A 15,876-nucleotide genomic window follows, 5' to 3' on the forward strand; every position below is an offset into this window, starting at 1 on the left:
TCAGGCAATAGCCTTGGCCTACCCATTTTGAATGTTTGTGTTCCATCATTGTTCTCGCATGTTGCCAAAATTTTCCTGAGGCATGCAAATGAGAGGAGAGAAATGTTAATTTTCAGTAGTTTGTATCTCACCAAATCTTACTGAAATGTCAAAGAAAAGGTGCCGCTATCCCAGTGGTTCTCAACCAGCAGTACACATACCCCTGGGAGTACTCAGAGGTCTTTAGTTGAGATTCATCAACTAAATCTAGATATTTGCCTAGTTTTACAACAGGCTACATAAACAGCACTAGGGAAGTCAGTACAAATTTAAATTTCATAAGATAATATGAGAAAAGTAAGCAATATTTCAGTAGTAAAAGGGTGCTGTGACACTTTTTTATTTTTATGCCTGATTTTATAAGTAATTAGTTTTAAGGCAGGCTTCTGAAAGGGGTACAGTAGTCTGGAAATGTTGAGAACTACTGCTCTAGCCTAAAGGCTTCTCTCTGTTGAGCTGCAAATGCTGTAGACAAGGGAGGCATTAGAGCAAAAAAGATGACAAGATTCTTTTATACTTGGTGTTAGTATCTTTTCTACTAGGTCACCTAAATGTAAGGATCACTACCAGCTCCTCCTGCAATAAGATAAATCACATTTGTTGTCCTAGCAGTGTGTGCGCTGCTTTTTTTCTGTGGGTGTTTCTACCTGGACAGACCTGTTCTGTCACGGGATGTTTCTCAACACTGCTGATTACTAATGAAGATAAGAATCAGTGAATGACCGACTAGGTCTGTTTTAACTTAAAAAACAACGAATGGTCTGGTAGCACTTTATAGACTAACAAAACATGTAGATGGCATCATGAGCTTTTGTGGGCACCGCCCACTTCTTCAGTTGACCGGAGTATTCTGTATTATGAGTCATTGCTGCAAAAGCCTAAATGAATTCTGCATCCCATATTTGGGTTTCAGTGAAATCCTTGAATTAAAGCAGTAATGATATTCTGAAACAAAATACAGGTCTATGTAGCACTTTAAAGACTAACAAGATGGTTTATTAGATGATGAGCTTTCGTGGGCCAGACCCACTTCCTCAGATCAAATAATGGAAGAAAATAGTCACAACCATATATACCAAAGGATACAATTTTAAAAAAATGAGCACACATGAAAAGGACAAATCACATTACAGAACAGAAGAGGGATGTGGGGGGGGGGGGGGAAGGAGGTGAATGCCAGTGAGTTAATGATATTAGAGGTGGGGAAGGGGAGATGTCTGTGAGTTAATAGAATTAGAGGTGATAATGGGGGAAGCTATCTTTGTAATGGGTAAGATAGCTGGGGTCTTTGTTAAGTCCCGTGCGGAGAGTGTCGAATTTTAGCATGAATGCCAGTTCAGAGGATTCCCTTTCAAGTGCAGATTTGAATGTCTTCTGAAGTAGGATGCAGGTTAGCAGGTCATTCAGACAGTGTCCTTTCTGGTTGAAATGACAAGCAACTGTTTTTTCTTTGTGATCCTGTCTAATCTTGATCTTAGAACTCACTTGGTTAGGCCCAATAATGGTGTCAGCAGAGTGAATATGTGGACAAAGCTGGCAGCGGGGTTTGTTGCAAGGGAAAGTACCAGGGTTGGTATTAGTGTGGTATGTCCTGTGGTTGTTGGTACTCTCCGCACGGGACTTAACAAAGACCCCAGCTATCTTACCCATTACAAAGATAGCTTCCCCCATTATCACCTCTAATTCTATTAACTCACAGACATCTCCCCTTCCCCACCTCTAATATCATGAACTCACTGGCATTCACCTCCTTCCCCCCCCCCCCCCACATCCCCCTTCTGTTCTGTAATGTGATTTGTCCTTTTCATGTGTGTTCATTTTTTTTTAATTGTATCCTTTGGTATATATGGTTGTGACTATTTTCTTCCATTATTTGATCTGAGGAAGTGGGTCTGGCCCACGAAAGCTCATCATCTAATAAACCATCTTGTTAGTCTTTAAAGTGCTACATAGACCTGTATTTTGTTTCAGCTACACCAGACTAACACGGCTACATTTCTACCACTATTCTAATGATATTCTGTTATTGATGGCTAAAGAAGGTCCTAGATTTAAACAACCTTGAACTTTAGGGAAGTTTTGTCTCATCTCTTCTGATTGCTCATATGGTTTTCACATTTATCTCTTGAGAGCAAGATCAGTAGTATACATCCAATTTTTGTAGTTACTGATGGAAGATAGTGTATTTTGAATTAGCTATTGTGTGCTGTGCACATTCATATATCTGGTTCTTAATGCTGTATTGATCTGTGGACAATTCATAAGTGTTTATAGAGAAATATCGTGCCAAATGCATAGCAGCTTGTAATAAAAACTACTCTTTTGATTTATGTAAAAGAGCGGTATTGTGTTATAACAGTGACTTTTTTTTTTCATTTCAGTTATTTGGCTGTTTCTTAGCATGGGAGACTCGAAATGTCAGCATTCCTGCCTTGAATGACAGCAAATATATTGGGATGAGTGTATACAATGTGGGGATCATGTGTATTATTGGAGCAGCAGTTTCATTTCTCACTCGGGACCAACCCAATGTTCAGTTCTGCATTGTTGCTTTAGTCATTATATTCTGCAGTACCATTACACTCTGCCTTGTTTTTGTACCTAAGGTAAGTGAATCATGTATGCTAGGACTTACATTGTTTCTTGATTTTTGTATGGTAATTCTATATTAATTTCATTTCTCCTACAAGCAGGAGGAATATTTGAGACTTCTAAATCAAGCCAATCGGTTAGGCATGAAATTATCTCTGAACCCTAGTGGGAGAGCGGGTGAACTTCCATGAGATTACAGCGAAAACTGAATACCTAAAGTAAAATGTACAAGAACTTAAATATATACAATTCTAGTGCAAAAGTCTCAGAGGGATAGCCATGTTAGTCTGTAACTTTAAAAACAATGAATAGTCCTGTGGCACCTTAGAGCATGTCTACGCAGCAGCTCAAAAGTCGAATTAAGATACGAAACTTCAGCTACGTCAATTTTGAAGTCAAAATAGCTGAATTCGGCATTTGGCGCTATCTACACAGCAAGAAGTCGAAGGAAGAACACTTCCTCTGACTTCCTTTACTCCTTGTATAAAGAGGGTTACAGGAGTCAGAGTAAGAAATCCTCCAGCTTGTTGTGTAGACACACTTTTTGTTATTTCAGAATAACATCAGTTATACCAAAATAACACTGCTGTGTAGACTTACCCTTAAAGACTAACATATATAGTATCATTAGCTTTCGTGAGTAAAAACCACTTCTTCAGATGAGATGAGCTTGAGAAGAAGAAAAAAAGGGGGACCATTCTCACTAGCTCACTAGATCTGTGGGAAACAATGATTTGCATTAATACTTTGAATAGGTCTCTGGTTCCTTTTTGTAGGGAATGTAAGAAAGGAAGGGTGCTATTCAGACACTTAGCAGACCTGGGTTCAATTCTCTGCTCTGCCATAAACAGCCTCTGTGACATTAAGCAAGTTACTCAATCTCTTTGTGTATATCTACACAACCCACAGCAGCTTGGGTCAACAAACTCTGCCTTATCAGTGTTTGTGCTGCCGTGTAGGCCATGCTTTGTAGTTTTGATTTGGGCTTGGAACTTGGGCTCTCCTTACACTTCCCAAGTGTGGCCCCTGCCCTACACAGTTACTTTTAGCATGGCAGCATTAGCCTTGCAAGCCCAAATCTGTGGATCCAACCTGAGAGGCTCACTGCCTCAGGCTGTGTAGATATACCCTCTATGCCTTGGTTCCTTATCTGTAAAACAGTAGTAAGAGTGCTTGTCTACTTCACAGGTGTGCTGAGAGGATAAGTATGCTAAGGACTATGAAGCATGGTTGTCATGAACATTCTTTTTAATTTTTTCCATCCATGTGTGGAATAAGTTTTGTTATGTGCATCGAGATGTGTGGATGTGCACTATCAGTAGAAACACATGCCGCTGGCTGTGAGTTCTATGAGCACTCTGCTAATCATCTGGTTGGCATTTGAATCTCTCCTGCGTGGCCACTCAAATGCTTAACTTACAGGGAACACTGGTTGCCACCTGATAAAATCTCATGGGAACATAGAATTTGTAATATAAATGCAGACTATTGATTCATCAAGTCAGAGATCCTGCCTATGTTAGTGGCCAATATTTGATGCTTCTAAGGGTGCCCCTCCCCAAAATGCCTAATGCGCCTCTCCAGCTGAACAATTAGGAGCTGGAAGGAGAGAGGAATTCTTTCCTGGCCCATGTGAATGTGCCCTGAAACAGCTTTTTATTATCTTGGAGCTCATCTGGTATATTTAATATGCACTCGTGGAATGAATCAGAATGTATTCACAAAGAGCCAGAGTCTGATGAGCATAGCATGTCACTCCACAAATAGTCCCAGTCACTTGGGGGCTACTTGTGAAGTGATCTGCTTGTCAAAGTGAGTGCAACAGAATCTGACTCAAAGTGAAATTGATTCCTATGGGAGTTTGACTTACTAGAGACCTCACGTTTTGTCCAGTCTACTTGATATTTTTAAGTAAAATACACATTACTGAAATGTGTATCATGGATGACTTTCATATTGTTAGTAGGAGACTGGACGCCTCAGAGAGTTTTTCACCTCTAGGTTACCAGGTCCAATCCAACTAAGCTTAATAAAGACTAAATATTCTTTAGTGGCTTATATAAAAAAAAGTTTGTGCTGTCTTTTCCTAGCTAGCAGAAAAACCAGTTCTTAGTGATCAGGTATCTTGCCACAAAACTGCCAACTCATCTGGCAGTGATTGGCATTTTCAGCATATAGACCAAGTACACACGGGAGCAAGAACTGAACTACTGAATCTCTTCTAAATGTGGTCCCTATAGGTAAGACATGAGGGTGGATTGTGTAAGCTTACCAGTAGTGCCTTATTACTCTAACCATTTCATGGTTAGAGTAATTCACGCTCCAGGGATGCATAATCTGACATTCTTATATTGGATCCTACAGAAGAATTTCTTACAACATAGCCATAAATTAAGAGCACCTATTTACAAACACAGCCATTAAGCAAGAGATTTAGGGGTACTGAATGTGTGAGCACATCTTTGCATAGGATCTTGTTGATTTTTTCCGAAGGACAACAGCCTGACAAAGTCTGACAAGACCATCCCTATAACACTTCTCCATCACACTCTCCCCTCTCAAACACTGTCTCTCTCAAACACTGAGGGTATGTCTACACTACCACCCTAGTTCGAACTAGGGTGGTTAATGTAGGCAACCGAAGTTGCAAATGAAGCCCGGGATTTGAATTTCCCGGGCTTCATTTGCATCTTGCCGGGCGCTGCCATTTTTAAAGCCCCGCTAGTACGGACTCCGTGCCCGCGGCTACACGCGGCACGGAGTAGGTAGTTCGGATTAGGCTTCCTTTTCCGAACTACCGGTACTCCTCATTCCACGAGGCTTTAAAAATGGCGGCGCCCGGCAAGATGCAAATGAAGCCTGGGAAATCAAATCCCGGGCTTCATTTGCAACTTCGGTTGCCTACATTAACCACCCTAGTTCGAACTAGGGTGGTAGTGTAGACATACCCTGAGACTGCTTCCTAGCTTTCTTCTAGCCCCTCCAACTTGCCCCTGTGCTCCCTTCCCTTCCCATCTCTTAGGCTGAATTACCCCTGCTTTCCTCCTTCTCCTCAGCTTCTCACTCACCTCAGGTTTCTTCCACCAATGCAAACATGCACTGATGTTTCCCAGCATAAAAAAAAAATCTCTGTCCTGCTCCCCACCCCCATCAACCTATTATTTTATTGCCAAGCTCACAAGCAAAATCCATAAAGCCACCATTTTGTCCTTTTTCACATCCCTCCTCAGAACTGCTCTCAGCCATATTGTGTACAAGATCCTGAAACCCACTCATGATCACTGCTCCCAAAAAGCTAACAGAGTTTCTAGTCCTGCTTCTCCTGCCCTCCATCCTAGCCCACTTGTTCAGACGCTCCCTGTTAGGTCTTGTCTTTTAGATTCTAGGCTCGTTAGGGGTAGGGACTATTATTTACAGTGTTTGCCTAACAAAATGGGGTCCAACCTAGTTGTGGCCTTTTGGTGCTCCCCTGAATCTAAATATTAAATCATCATAATAAATAGATTCAATCTGTTGTAGAGTATAATTCCAAGGTAGTAACCTGTATGACAAGAGAGGTTATATAGATGCTGCAAGCTGCACCAGCAAGATGTAGCATCTGTAGATGGGGTATACTGCAACCTTTCTTTATTGAGCATTAATTAATTAATAGGGACATCAACCACTTGACTTTTTTAAAAATGGCTTTAAAAAATCCAACTTTGTGGCAAACTGGGCAGAGTGTCTCTCTGAAAGTAATGTTTTAATGTATTTATTTTTGAAAAATTAATTCTTATTTTAAAGTCATTATGTTGATACCTGTAAGATTTTTCTGAGAGAGAAAGTGACGGCCCAAGAAAAACAGTGGCAGTACACAAATGACTGTCAAATACACAGAGTAAACAACTGAACAAAGAGAAAAACCAGTTTCTTTTTACAGGTTGGACCTCGCTGGTCTGGTACCCTCGGGACCTGACTGGTCCCAAAGGAGGGGATTTGCTGGACTAGGGGAGGTCCCTCCCCTCCTGGCCTGTGCTGCCACCAGGTTAGGGCTCCCGCTTGCCCCCACTGCTGCCTCAGCTCCCAGGGCTCTCTCAGTGCTGCTGGTCCTGCTGCTACCAGGGGGGAGCGCCACGGCTGGAGGTCTACAGCTAGGGCAGAGCTCCACAGCCGCCTGGTTCCGCAGCCGGGGCAGAGCTGCTCAGCAGCTGCCTGGCTCTGCAGCCAGAGCTGGAGTTGTGCAGCCAGGGCTGGGGCCAGGGCCAGAGCTCCATGGCTGGGGCCAGAGGTCCCTGGCTGCTCCTGGGGCTGGAGCTCCACAGCCACTGCTGGGGCCAGAACTGCCCGCTGTGCTCCCCTCCCCCACACTCCCCCCCCCCCCCACACTGGGTTGCCAGTGCCCCCTTATGTGCTCCTGCCCTGCAGCCAGACCTCCCTTTTCCTGGGTTCTGTGGTCCAGGAACATTCATGGTCAATGCTGGACGATGGAGTCCCAGTTAAGGGAGATACAACCTGTACATTCAGTTCAACTATATCTTAGCTTAGGATATAGGACAGGGGTGGGGAACCTCAGGCCCGGGGGACATATGCTGCCCCCAAGGCATAGTATTGGGGAGCCCACGCTAGTGCTCCAGCCCGCCTGCCACCCACCCACAGGACTGGAAAACACAAAATCTACTATTCTGGGCCCCACTAGGCTCTGGTGCGCAAGGGGAATGTGGGGAGTGTCTTCTCTTTTCAGTCAGAGGCTTCTCACTTAAGTTTCTCACTTGTGCTCCCAGCTCCCCTGCTCTAACCCAGTCCCTCTCCTCTCCACCCAGCCCTCCCCCCCCCCCAACCCAATGCCTTGGTCTCACCAGAATTGCCGCTGCCGCAGCCACACACTTCTCCCCCCAGGTGCTGGGGCATGTGCACAGAGTGGCTTTGAGCAGTCCAGGCACGTGGCTCCAAACAAGCCATTACCCTAAAGAGCTGCATTTCTTTGAGCAAAGAGCCACATGCAGCTCGAGAGCCATGGGTTGGCCACCCCTGTCCTACATCTAACTCACTGCCCCAATCTCAGCTCAAAGCCCCTCCCACATGCCAGCTCCCTTACTCCAAGACCAGAGCCTGTATGCCCCTCCTCCGCACCCCAGCCCTCTGCCCCAGCCTGCTGAAAGTGAGGGAGGATGGGAGAAGGAGGGAGGATGGAGTGAGCAGGTGTGGGGCCTCAGAAAAGGATGGGGAAGAAGACTGGACAAGAGTGTTTGGGTTTAAGGTAGATCCTGGATTGCATTTAAATTCAAAAAGTGATCTTGTGCTTAAAAAGGTTTAAAAGACTACTGCTATAGGGTATAAGAAAGTTTCAGACTGAAGTGTAATTTTTAAGTTGAATGTTTCCCTTTGAAGGATGAAAATATCAATTACAGGAAAGAAGTAACAGGGTATGATGCAGGAACATTTAAAAATAGTGTAACTGGAACTTTAAGAAACATTTCCCAATAATTGGGAAAAAAAAGAACAGTTCATCTTGCAATGTTGTTATATCTCTACAGATAGTCTTTATGATGACAGAGATATTGTACTCCATGTTGAAAGTAAAATGTAGTGTCCACTTTGCTGAGGATTGTACTTCAGAACCTAACAGTTCCTTGTTAAAGGGTATTTTATATTATTTCTATTGTTTTTGCTTGTGGGTAAAAAAGAAACTGATACAGAAATAAAATCCTCTGCAGAATTTCTCATGGCTTTTAAATCTTTCAGTTAATCACACTGAGGACAAACCCTGATGCAGCCACTCAGAACAGACGGTTCCAATTCACTCAGAATCAAAAGAAAGAAGACTCAAAAACATCAACATCAGTCACCAGTGTCAATCAAGCCAGTACTTCTCGGCTAGAAGGACTGCAGTCAGAAAACCACCGCTTAAGAATGAAAATCACAGAGGTACAATTTATTGTATACATTAAACCAGATAATTCTGTCTTGTGGATAAAATATTTGAAGAGCCATAAAGCCACATAAAGCTTAACTTTATTTCTTTTTTAACTATAATCTCACGATTTTAGCCTGTGTTTCTAGAGATAGAAGGTTTGCTAACAAGTGGAAAAAAATAAAACAATAAGTATCGTTATACTTGTAAGTCAGTGGGTGCCAAAGGATTGGTGGGCCCCTGGGCCTAGTGGTTATCCTGAGCAGCACTGTGAGCTCTCCATTCTGAGGAATGTCAGAGCAGCACAAAAGCCTGTTTCCCTCCCCCTGCAGCAGCAATCTGCCTGCTGCTGTGTTCCTAGTAGAGGGCAGAACAGGAGCAGTCCATTGATTTGCTCTTTGTTTGTCCCCAAACAGCGCAACTCACCCAGCTGTCAGACACTTCCCAGAGCTTTGAAAGGGCAAGGGCAGCAGAGATCAAAACACTGAACCGTCAGGGCAGGCATTGTGGGATACTAGTGAAAGCCAGTTCTGCCAACAAAATAAACAGCAGAGTCTACACTGGCTCTTTCTTGACAATTAAGGGAGGAGGAAAGAAAAAAAAGTCTCTTATAGGGGTAGAGTTTTTTGTCACCAAAACTGGCTGTTTTTCTCAACAAAAGTCACATTGCAATGTGACCGCTTTCATTGTGTAGCACAAATTGCGTTGCTTATTTCAATGTAAGGGTGCTGTGTAGACGCATCCTTAGTTATTACCAGACTATACACAAACCACGTTGGGAATTATACTGGTTCTTCATAACATTGGGACAGAGGTCCAAGAGTATAGAATCATAGAATACTAGGACTGGAAGGGGCCTCGAGAGGCAGGACTAAATACTGTCTAGACCATCCCTGATAGACATTTATCTAACCTACTCTTAAATATCTCCAGAGATGGGGATTCTACAACCTCCCTGGGCAATTTATTCCAGTGTTTAACCACCCTGACAGTTAGGAACTTTTTCCTAATGTCCAACCTAAACCTCCCTTGCTGCAGTTTAAGCCCATTGCTTCTTGTTCTATCCCCAGAGACCAAGATGAACAAGTTTTCTCCCTCCTCCTTATGAAAGAGTAGAAGCTCTTTCCATTCAGACTTTGTCTAAACAGATTAAACTAGATACCCAAACCTGCTAAGAGAATTCCAGAGTTCCAGACTCAGAAGAACTCAGGGATCATTCTATTAAAGGCTGTGACTATCTCTACAACTTACCTTCATCATGTTTCTAGATCTGGGATTTACAAAGAAGCAATGTAAAGTGCACACCTTAATCCAGTATTACTGTCTCAATTCTAGAACCAGATCAAATTCTGGGGACAGATTGTCCCTAATAATAGTGTAAAGAGTGGTACAAAGAGCCTACCAGGGTAATCACAGTCCAGACCCTGTTCCGCTCCCTACTCAGGAATGTTCCTGCCAGTACAGTACAGCCGCTAGGGGAGGTCCTTCTTTGTTTCTGTACAGTCCTTTATGGTGCAAGTGCTATAGGACAGTGTTCTTTCTCTTGCTCTTTCAGGCAAGTTGCTGGGGAGAGGTCTTTGCTTCTCTCTCTGTACTGTCTGAGGGACGCTTTGCCCCCCTTTTCTGGAGGCTGGTACCAAAGGGAGTGCCAACCTGAAACAGCAGCTGAATGGCCACCTGCTGGCAGGCAGGTTGGGCAGTTTGAATTATGAAGGATCTAAAAAATTAGAAAATAATGTTCCAATCTCAGAGGCTATCGGCCCCGTTGTTTGTCACACTGTAGTAATTGCAATGCCAAGCTGTTGACTATTCTAATTATAGAAAGTTTTACACGTACTACATAACTGGAAGCAGTGACTTGTGTTTTTCATGGTTCTCACTCACTAGGTCTCCTACCCTTTGTCTTTGTTTTACAGCTGGACAAAGATTTAGAAGAAGTTACTATGCAGCTCCAGGACACACCTGAGAAGTCAACATACATTAAGCAGAACCACTATCAGGATCTTAATGACATCCTCAGTATACGCAACTTTACAGACAGCAAAGGTAAGAACTGGTGGTGCCTGTTAAGGGCTTGCTCCAGCAAGTGCTAAGCAGACTGGCCCTGATGGGCTGGCTCCAGAAAGCTCAGCATTTTACAGGACTGGGTGTTAAATTATTAGGTATAATTTTGCAAATATACAGAATCAAATACTAAACTAGACTGTGTTCACCGCTTAGTTACCTCACTGTATAAAATGGCCTTATCCTATTGTGTGCTCTATGGGCATGTCTAGACTACATGCCTCTGTCGACAGAGGCATGTAAATTAGACATACCGACATAGTCAACGAAGCAGGGATTTAAATATCCCCCACTTCATTAGAATAAAAATGGCCACCGGTTGTGCCGGCTCAGCTGTTTGTCGGCTCAAAGCAGCAGTCAAGAAGGGGATCGGTCGACAAGGAAAGCCGTTGTCAACTGATCCTGTAAACCTCGTTTCACGAGGCATAAGGGATCGGTCGAGAACGGCTTTCCTTGTCAACCAATCCCCGTCATGACTTGCCGCTTTGAGCCGACAAACAGCTGAGCCGGCACAATACGGTGGCCATTTTTATTCTAATGAAGCAGGGGATGTCTAATTTACATGCCTCTGTCGGCAGAGGCATGTAGTCTAGACATTCTCTAAGAGCATATCATGTGTGGCAGAATATCATAGAGAAAGATATTTTAAAATATGTTCAGAATCAAGGATGTTCAATGTTGCAATCATAAATAGAGAGTCCTAGAGGGATGATATAAAATACTTTTTTGCTTTATTTTGGATGTTGTGACAGTTAACTGTCAGTATTAAACCTGACCTGACCTAAAAAAAGAGTTCCACATAAGCTCAAAAATGTCTCTCTCTCACCAGCAGAAGTTGGTCCATCAAACAATATTTCCTCACCCATGTTGTCAGTATTAAATGTGGGAAAGCCAGTTTTTAAACATGATGGTTTTATTAGGGTTTTGGTTTTGGCAAACAGGCATAAAAATAAGTATTTATATGCTTATTTACTACGTGCTGATGTGAGGATTCCAAATGTAGGATTGGAGACATTTGTATGTGAAAACTGTTGCTTAGAAATAGGTTTTGCAAAAAAAGGAATTTTCATTACTACTATAATTGCTCTCACCATGTGTTTTGCATAACTCCCCAAAGACATACCAGCAAAACAATTACTTCCATTAAAGATGTTCCACCACTGGGAAGCAGCGTGATCCACTTGAGTCATAGTCAGGACACCTTGCTTCTATTTCTGGCTTTGACATTGATCTGCTTTGTGACTAAAATTGGGATAATGATGTGACAAATCAGGAAAATGGCTTATTATTCTGATTAATCTTATGTGTGACCCAATTTCCCTGTTCAGTTTGGTATTGTTACCTGCCTGGAGGCATAATCAGATCAAAGGAGGCTGTAAAAGTGGGGCTGCTGAGAAATCAAGGAAGGGTAAACAATGACACATATTAATTATTAGACAGCCTCTACGGTACCTGCTTCAAAGAAATTAAGAACAAGAGTTGGGCCATCAGCTGGGAGAAGAAGCTACTTTGCTAGAACTATCCAGACTACGAAGTTTGTCTCTTCCCAAGACAAAGGCTGAAATCAAAATGTCCTGACAAGTTAAAAAAATGACCCTGGCAGAAAACAGGGGTAGGAGTGCTAGGTCTGTCAACAGCAATTCTGGGCCCCAGGACAGAAAAAAATAATGGGCCCTCTTCCCCCACCCTTGACTGGGAGTCACAAGCCCTGCCCCACAGAAAAACCCCAATCATCTCCCCTTGACCAGAAGATCCCCCTAGTTGGTTGCAACTCAGTCCCTAACCTAAATGCATAATCAAATCAAAGGGGGCTGTAAAAGTGGGGCTCCTAAGAAATCAAGGAAGAGTAAACAATGACACATATTTATCAGACATCCTCTGCAGTACCTGCTCTCCGCCACGCCACCCAGAGGACCCCAAGGCCTGCTGTAGCCCCATCCCACCTGCCCGGAGGAGCCACTGGCCAGCCTTAGCTACATCTTCCCTCACTTCTCCAGGCTTTACCCAGCAGTATTTCTTACTCAACCACCCTGGAACCTGCACTGGGTATTTCAAAAGTGTCTTTCAAGAGATGCTTTTCCTCAGAGCAGGTTGGGTCTGGGGATGAGGGGGAGCATTTTGCATTAATTAATGTTTTTTCCTGTTTAATGACTTAAACAATTACAGAGGATGACAAGGCAAACACTTAATACCACTGAGTACCGGATACAGATTTGAGATTTTATACATGCAGCATCCTACAAGAATTTCATAGAAATCCAAAAACTAAGCACATTCTCATAACTCTGATATCTATTTTAATAATATTTGCACACACATGAGGCAGACACACTCTCTATTTGTCACACTTCAGCTGGTGCCTGCAAGCTTTGGAATGAGCTGGCACCTGCTCTGCCGGTGTAGCAATATATGTTTTTGGAAAAACTAATTACCATTCTTTGGGATGTCACAGTGAGACATCACAGAATTGATTAATGGATTCCCAGGTCAGAATGGACCCTTGTGATCATCTAGTCTGATCTACGATATAACATATAGGCTACGTCTACATTGGCCCCTTTTCCGGAAGGGGCATGTTAATTTCACAAGTCGTAATAGGGAAATCCGCGGGGGTTTTAAATATCCCCCGCGGCATTTAAATAAAAATGTCCGCCGCTTTTTTCCGGCTTTTAGAAAAGCCGGAAAAGAGCGTCTACAGTGGCCCCGATCCTCAGGAAAAAGCGCCCTTTTCCTAGGAATAAGATCCTCCGGAAAAGGGCGCTTTTTCCTGAGGATCGGGGCCAGTGTAGACGCTCTTTTCCGGCTTTTCTAAAAGCCGGAAAAAAGCGGCGGACATTTTTATTTAAATGCCGCGGGGGATATTTAAAACCCCCGTGGATTTCCCTATTACGACTCGTGAAATTAACATGCCCCTTCCGGAAAAGGGGCCAATGTAGACGAGCCCATACTGTAGAACTTCCCCCTGAATAATTCCTAGAGAATATCTTTTCAATAAACATCCAGTCTTGAATTATGAGACGTCTCACCAGAATCCACCACAATTTAAGTTGTTCGAATGGTTAATTATTCTCACCTAGCCATGTCAATTAATCACAGTTAACTCACCAATTAACTCTAAACAAATTAATTAGGATTTTAGAAAATAATTGTTATTAATCCCTGTGCTGATTGCACTGTTAGTACTAATTGTTATTGCCTTTTCTTGAATATTCGCAACATCCAAGAAAAGCTATACACATCGTTCAGCATCATGTCTCTCTGCAGAGTGTGTTACTGTTAAAGCAAACAGCTGTAGTGTCCATGCAGCATCAGTCAGTGTGCCATGACTCCAAGATCATTGAGATTGCTCAGGATGTCCAGTGATAACCAGTCACAGGAAGCAGTGCATTTTTCAGAAGCTTCAACTTTGTAGTCTTCTCATTGTGATATAGAGTATGTATTCATAATGCAGGGGTTCCTCAGGAGGGCAAGGTGTGACTGTTTGGAAGATGCAGTTTGAATAACATCTCTTAGCCCTCTGTCATTTACATTATTGAGTGGTCTGCAGTCCATAGCTATCCACTTGGTAGTAGCATTGGTTAAGCTGTTGTACTTTGATCCAAGGGCTTGTAGCAATCCTTGAAACTCTGTAAGCATTGTCTCTCACAGCTGGCAAGATTCGTTTGCTGTTGGTGGGTTACCAATAGCAGTGGTTCCCAACCGCTGGTTCACGGCGTGGTGTCAGGCTGTGAAACGCTGGCTGCCGGGCCAGGGCTGGCACACACAGCCAGCACATCCCCTCCCACTGCAGCTGTTAGGACAGGCATCTCCAGCCCTGCCTCTCAGCCATCCAGCACCAGGCAGGGGTAGGGTCTCCTCCTGGACATGGAAGAGCTGTTTGCTGCATGGCAGGAGTGCCGCATGGAGCCCAGTGTGGCAGCCTTAGAGCAGCCATGACCTAGGCAACAGCATTCAGCTGGTGGCTGGGAGGCTGCCTGGGACTAGGTGAGGGGGGAGGAGCAGGCACTGGGGGCTCTGGGGGCAGTGCTAGCGCTGGGGGGGAGCTCAGGGGGTGAAATTAATACTGGGGGGCTCTGGGAGGCGGAGCTAGTACTGGAGAGTTCTAAGGGGTGGGGGACTAAGAGGTGGGAGGCTGACACTGGACGGCTCTGGGGGTGGGACTAGTAATGTCGGAGATACGGGGGCAGGGCTGGCACTGGGGGGCTCAGGGGATGGGCTAGTATTGGGCACTGGGGGCTGGCATTGGAGGGGGAGCCCAGAGAGGGAGTTAGGTGCAATGGGGCTCTGGAAACAGGTGGTTAGCACCAGGGGAGTCTGGAGCAGGGGCTCTGAGGGGCGTGAGGCTGGCTGGTACTGAAGTGTTTGGGATGGGGGGCTGGCACTAGGGGGCTCTGAGGGTGGGAGGTTGGCACTGGGGGAGTGGGTGTAGGGGATTCTGGGGTCAGTGGCTGGCACTGGGGTGAGGGCTCTAGGGGTTAGGGCTGGTACTGGGGGACTCAGGGAGCCGGGATGAACCCCAGCCCCAGCCCCCAGAGCTGCCATGAACATCCGGCTTCAGCTGCAGTAGCTACTGGCCACGTGGCAACTGCTGGAGCTGAAGCTGGCTGTTCGCAGCAGGTCGGTGGGCTGGGGCTTTTGGAGGACCGGTAACATTTTATTTGCATGTTCCTTATTTGTATAATGAATATGCAAATGTGCAAATAAAATGTTACTAGTCCACCCAAAGTTTATGAATGGGTTTGCCAATCCGCAATATAAAAAAGGTTGGAACCATTGACCTATAGCACAAGAACCAGAGGCAAAACATGTGTAGTGTGTAGGTAGTGCAGCAGATTTGAAGTACTTTAATGGTTTTGGAATTTAGGCTTGCAGTTGCTACATATAACCCTCTTTTTATCCAGTGCAACCACAACTGATTAATCATGACTGATTTTTTCAATCGCTTGAAATATGTAATTCTCCACTATTCCTCTTCTAAGGCTGTTCCACAACTTCACTTCTCTGACGGGTAAAAACTTTGATCTAACTTCAAGCCTAAATTTGTTGATGGTCTGTTTATATCCATTTCTTCTTGTACTAACCCTGGCCTTTAGGTTAAATAGCACCTCTCTCTTCCTGATGTTTATCCCTCTGGCTTTATCTACACTACAAGCTTTTGCCAGAAGAGGCAATGCAAATGAAGCGTTGATTAGCATTTTGTCTTGCCTCATTTGCATAATCTCCTCCAATGCCTTTTACGCAAGTGGTTTTTGCGCAAAAACAGACAGTGTGGACATGTCCGTTTTGCACAA

At 44.1% G+C, this 15,876-nt stretch overlaps 1 protein-coding gene across 1 annotated transcript in view; it reads left to right on the forward strand.

Moving 5' to 3' along the window:
* The window catches only part of GABBR2 (gamma-aminobutyric acid type B receptor subunit 2), an 862,687-nt gene that overhangs the window by 808,696 nt on the left and 38,115 nt on the right, over window positions 1–15,876 (forward strand). The window contains exons 15-17 of the mRNA XM_075921529.2: window positions 2,421–2,645; window positions 8,353–8,535; window positions 10,438–10,567. Of these exons, the coding sequence (XP_075777644.2) occupies window positions 2,421–2,645; window positions 8,353–8,535; window positions 10,438–10,567 (538 nt within the window). The remainder of the gene's footprint in view (window positions 1–2,420; window positions 2,646–8,352; window positions 8,536–10,437; window positions 10,568–15,876) is intronic.

This window comes from Pelodiscus sinensis, chromosome 2 (assembly GCF_052426305.1).
Source record: "Pelodiscus sinensis isolate ZL-2025 chromosome 2, ASM5242630v1, whole genome shotgun sequence".
Taxonomy (NCBI): domain Eukaryota; kingdom Metazoa; phylum Chordata; order Testudines; family Trionychidae; genus Pelodiscus; species Pelodiscus sinensis.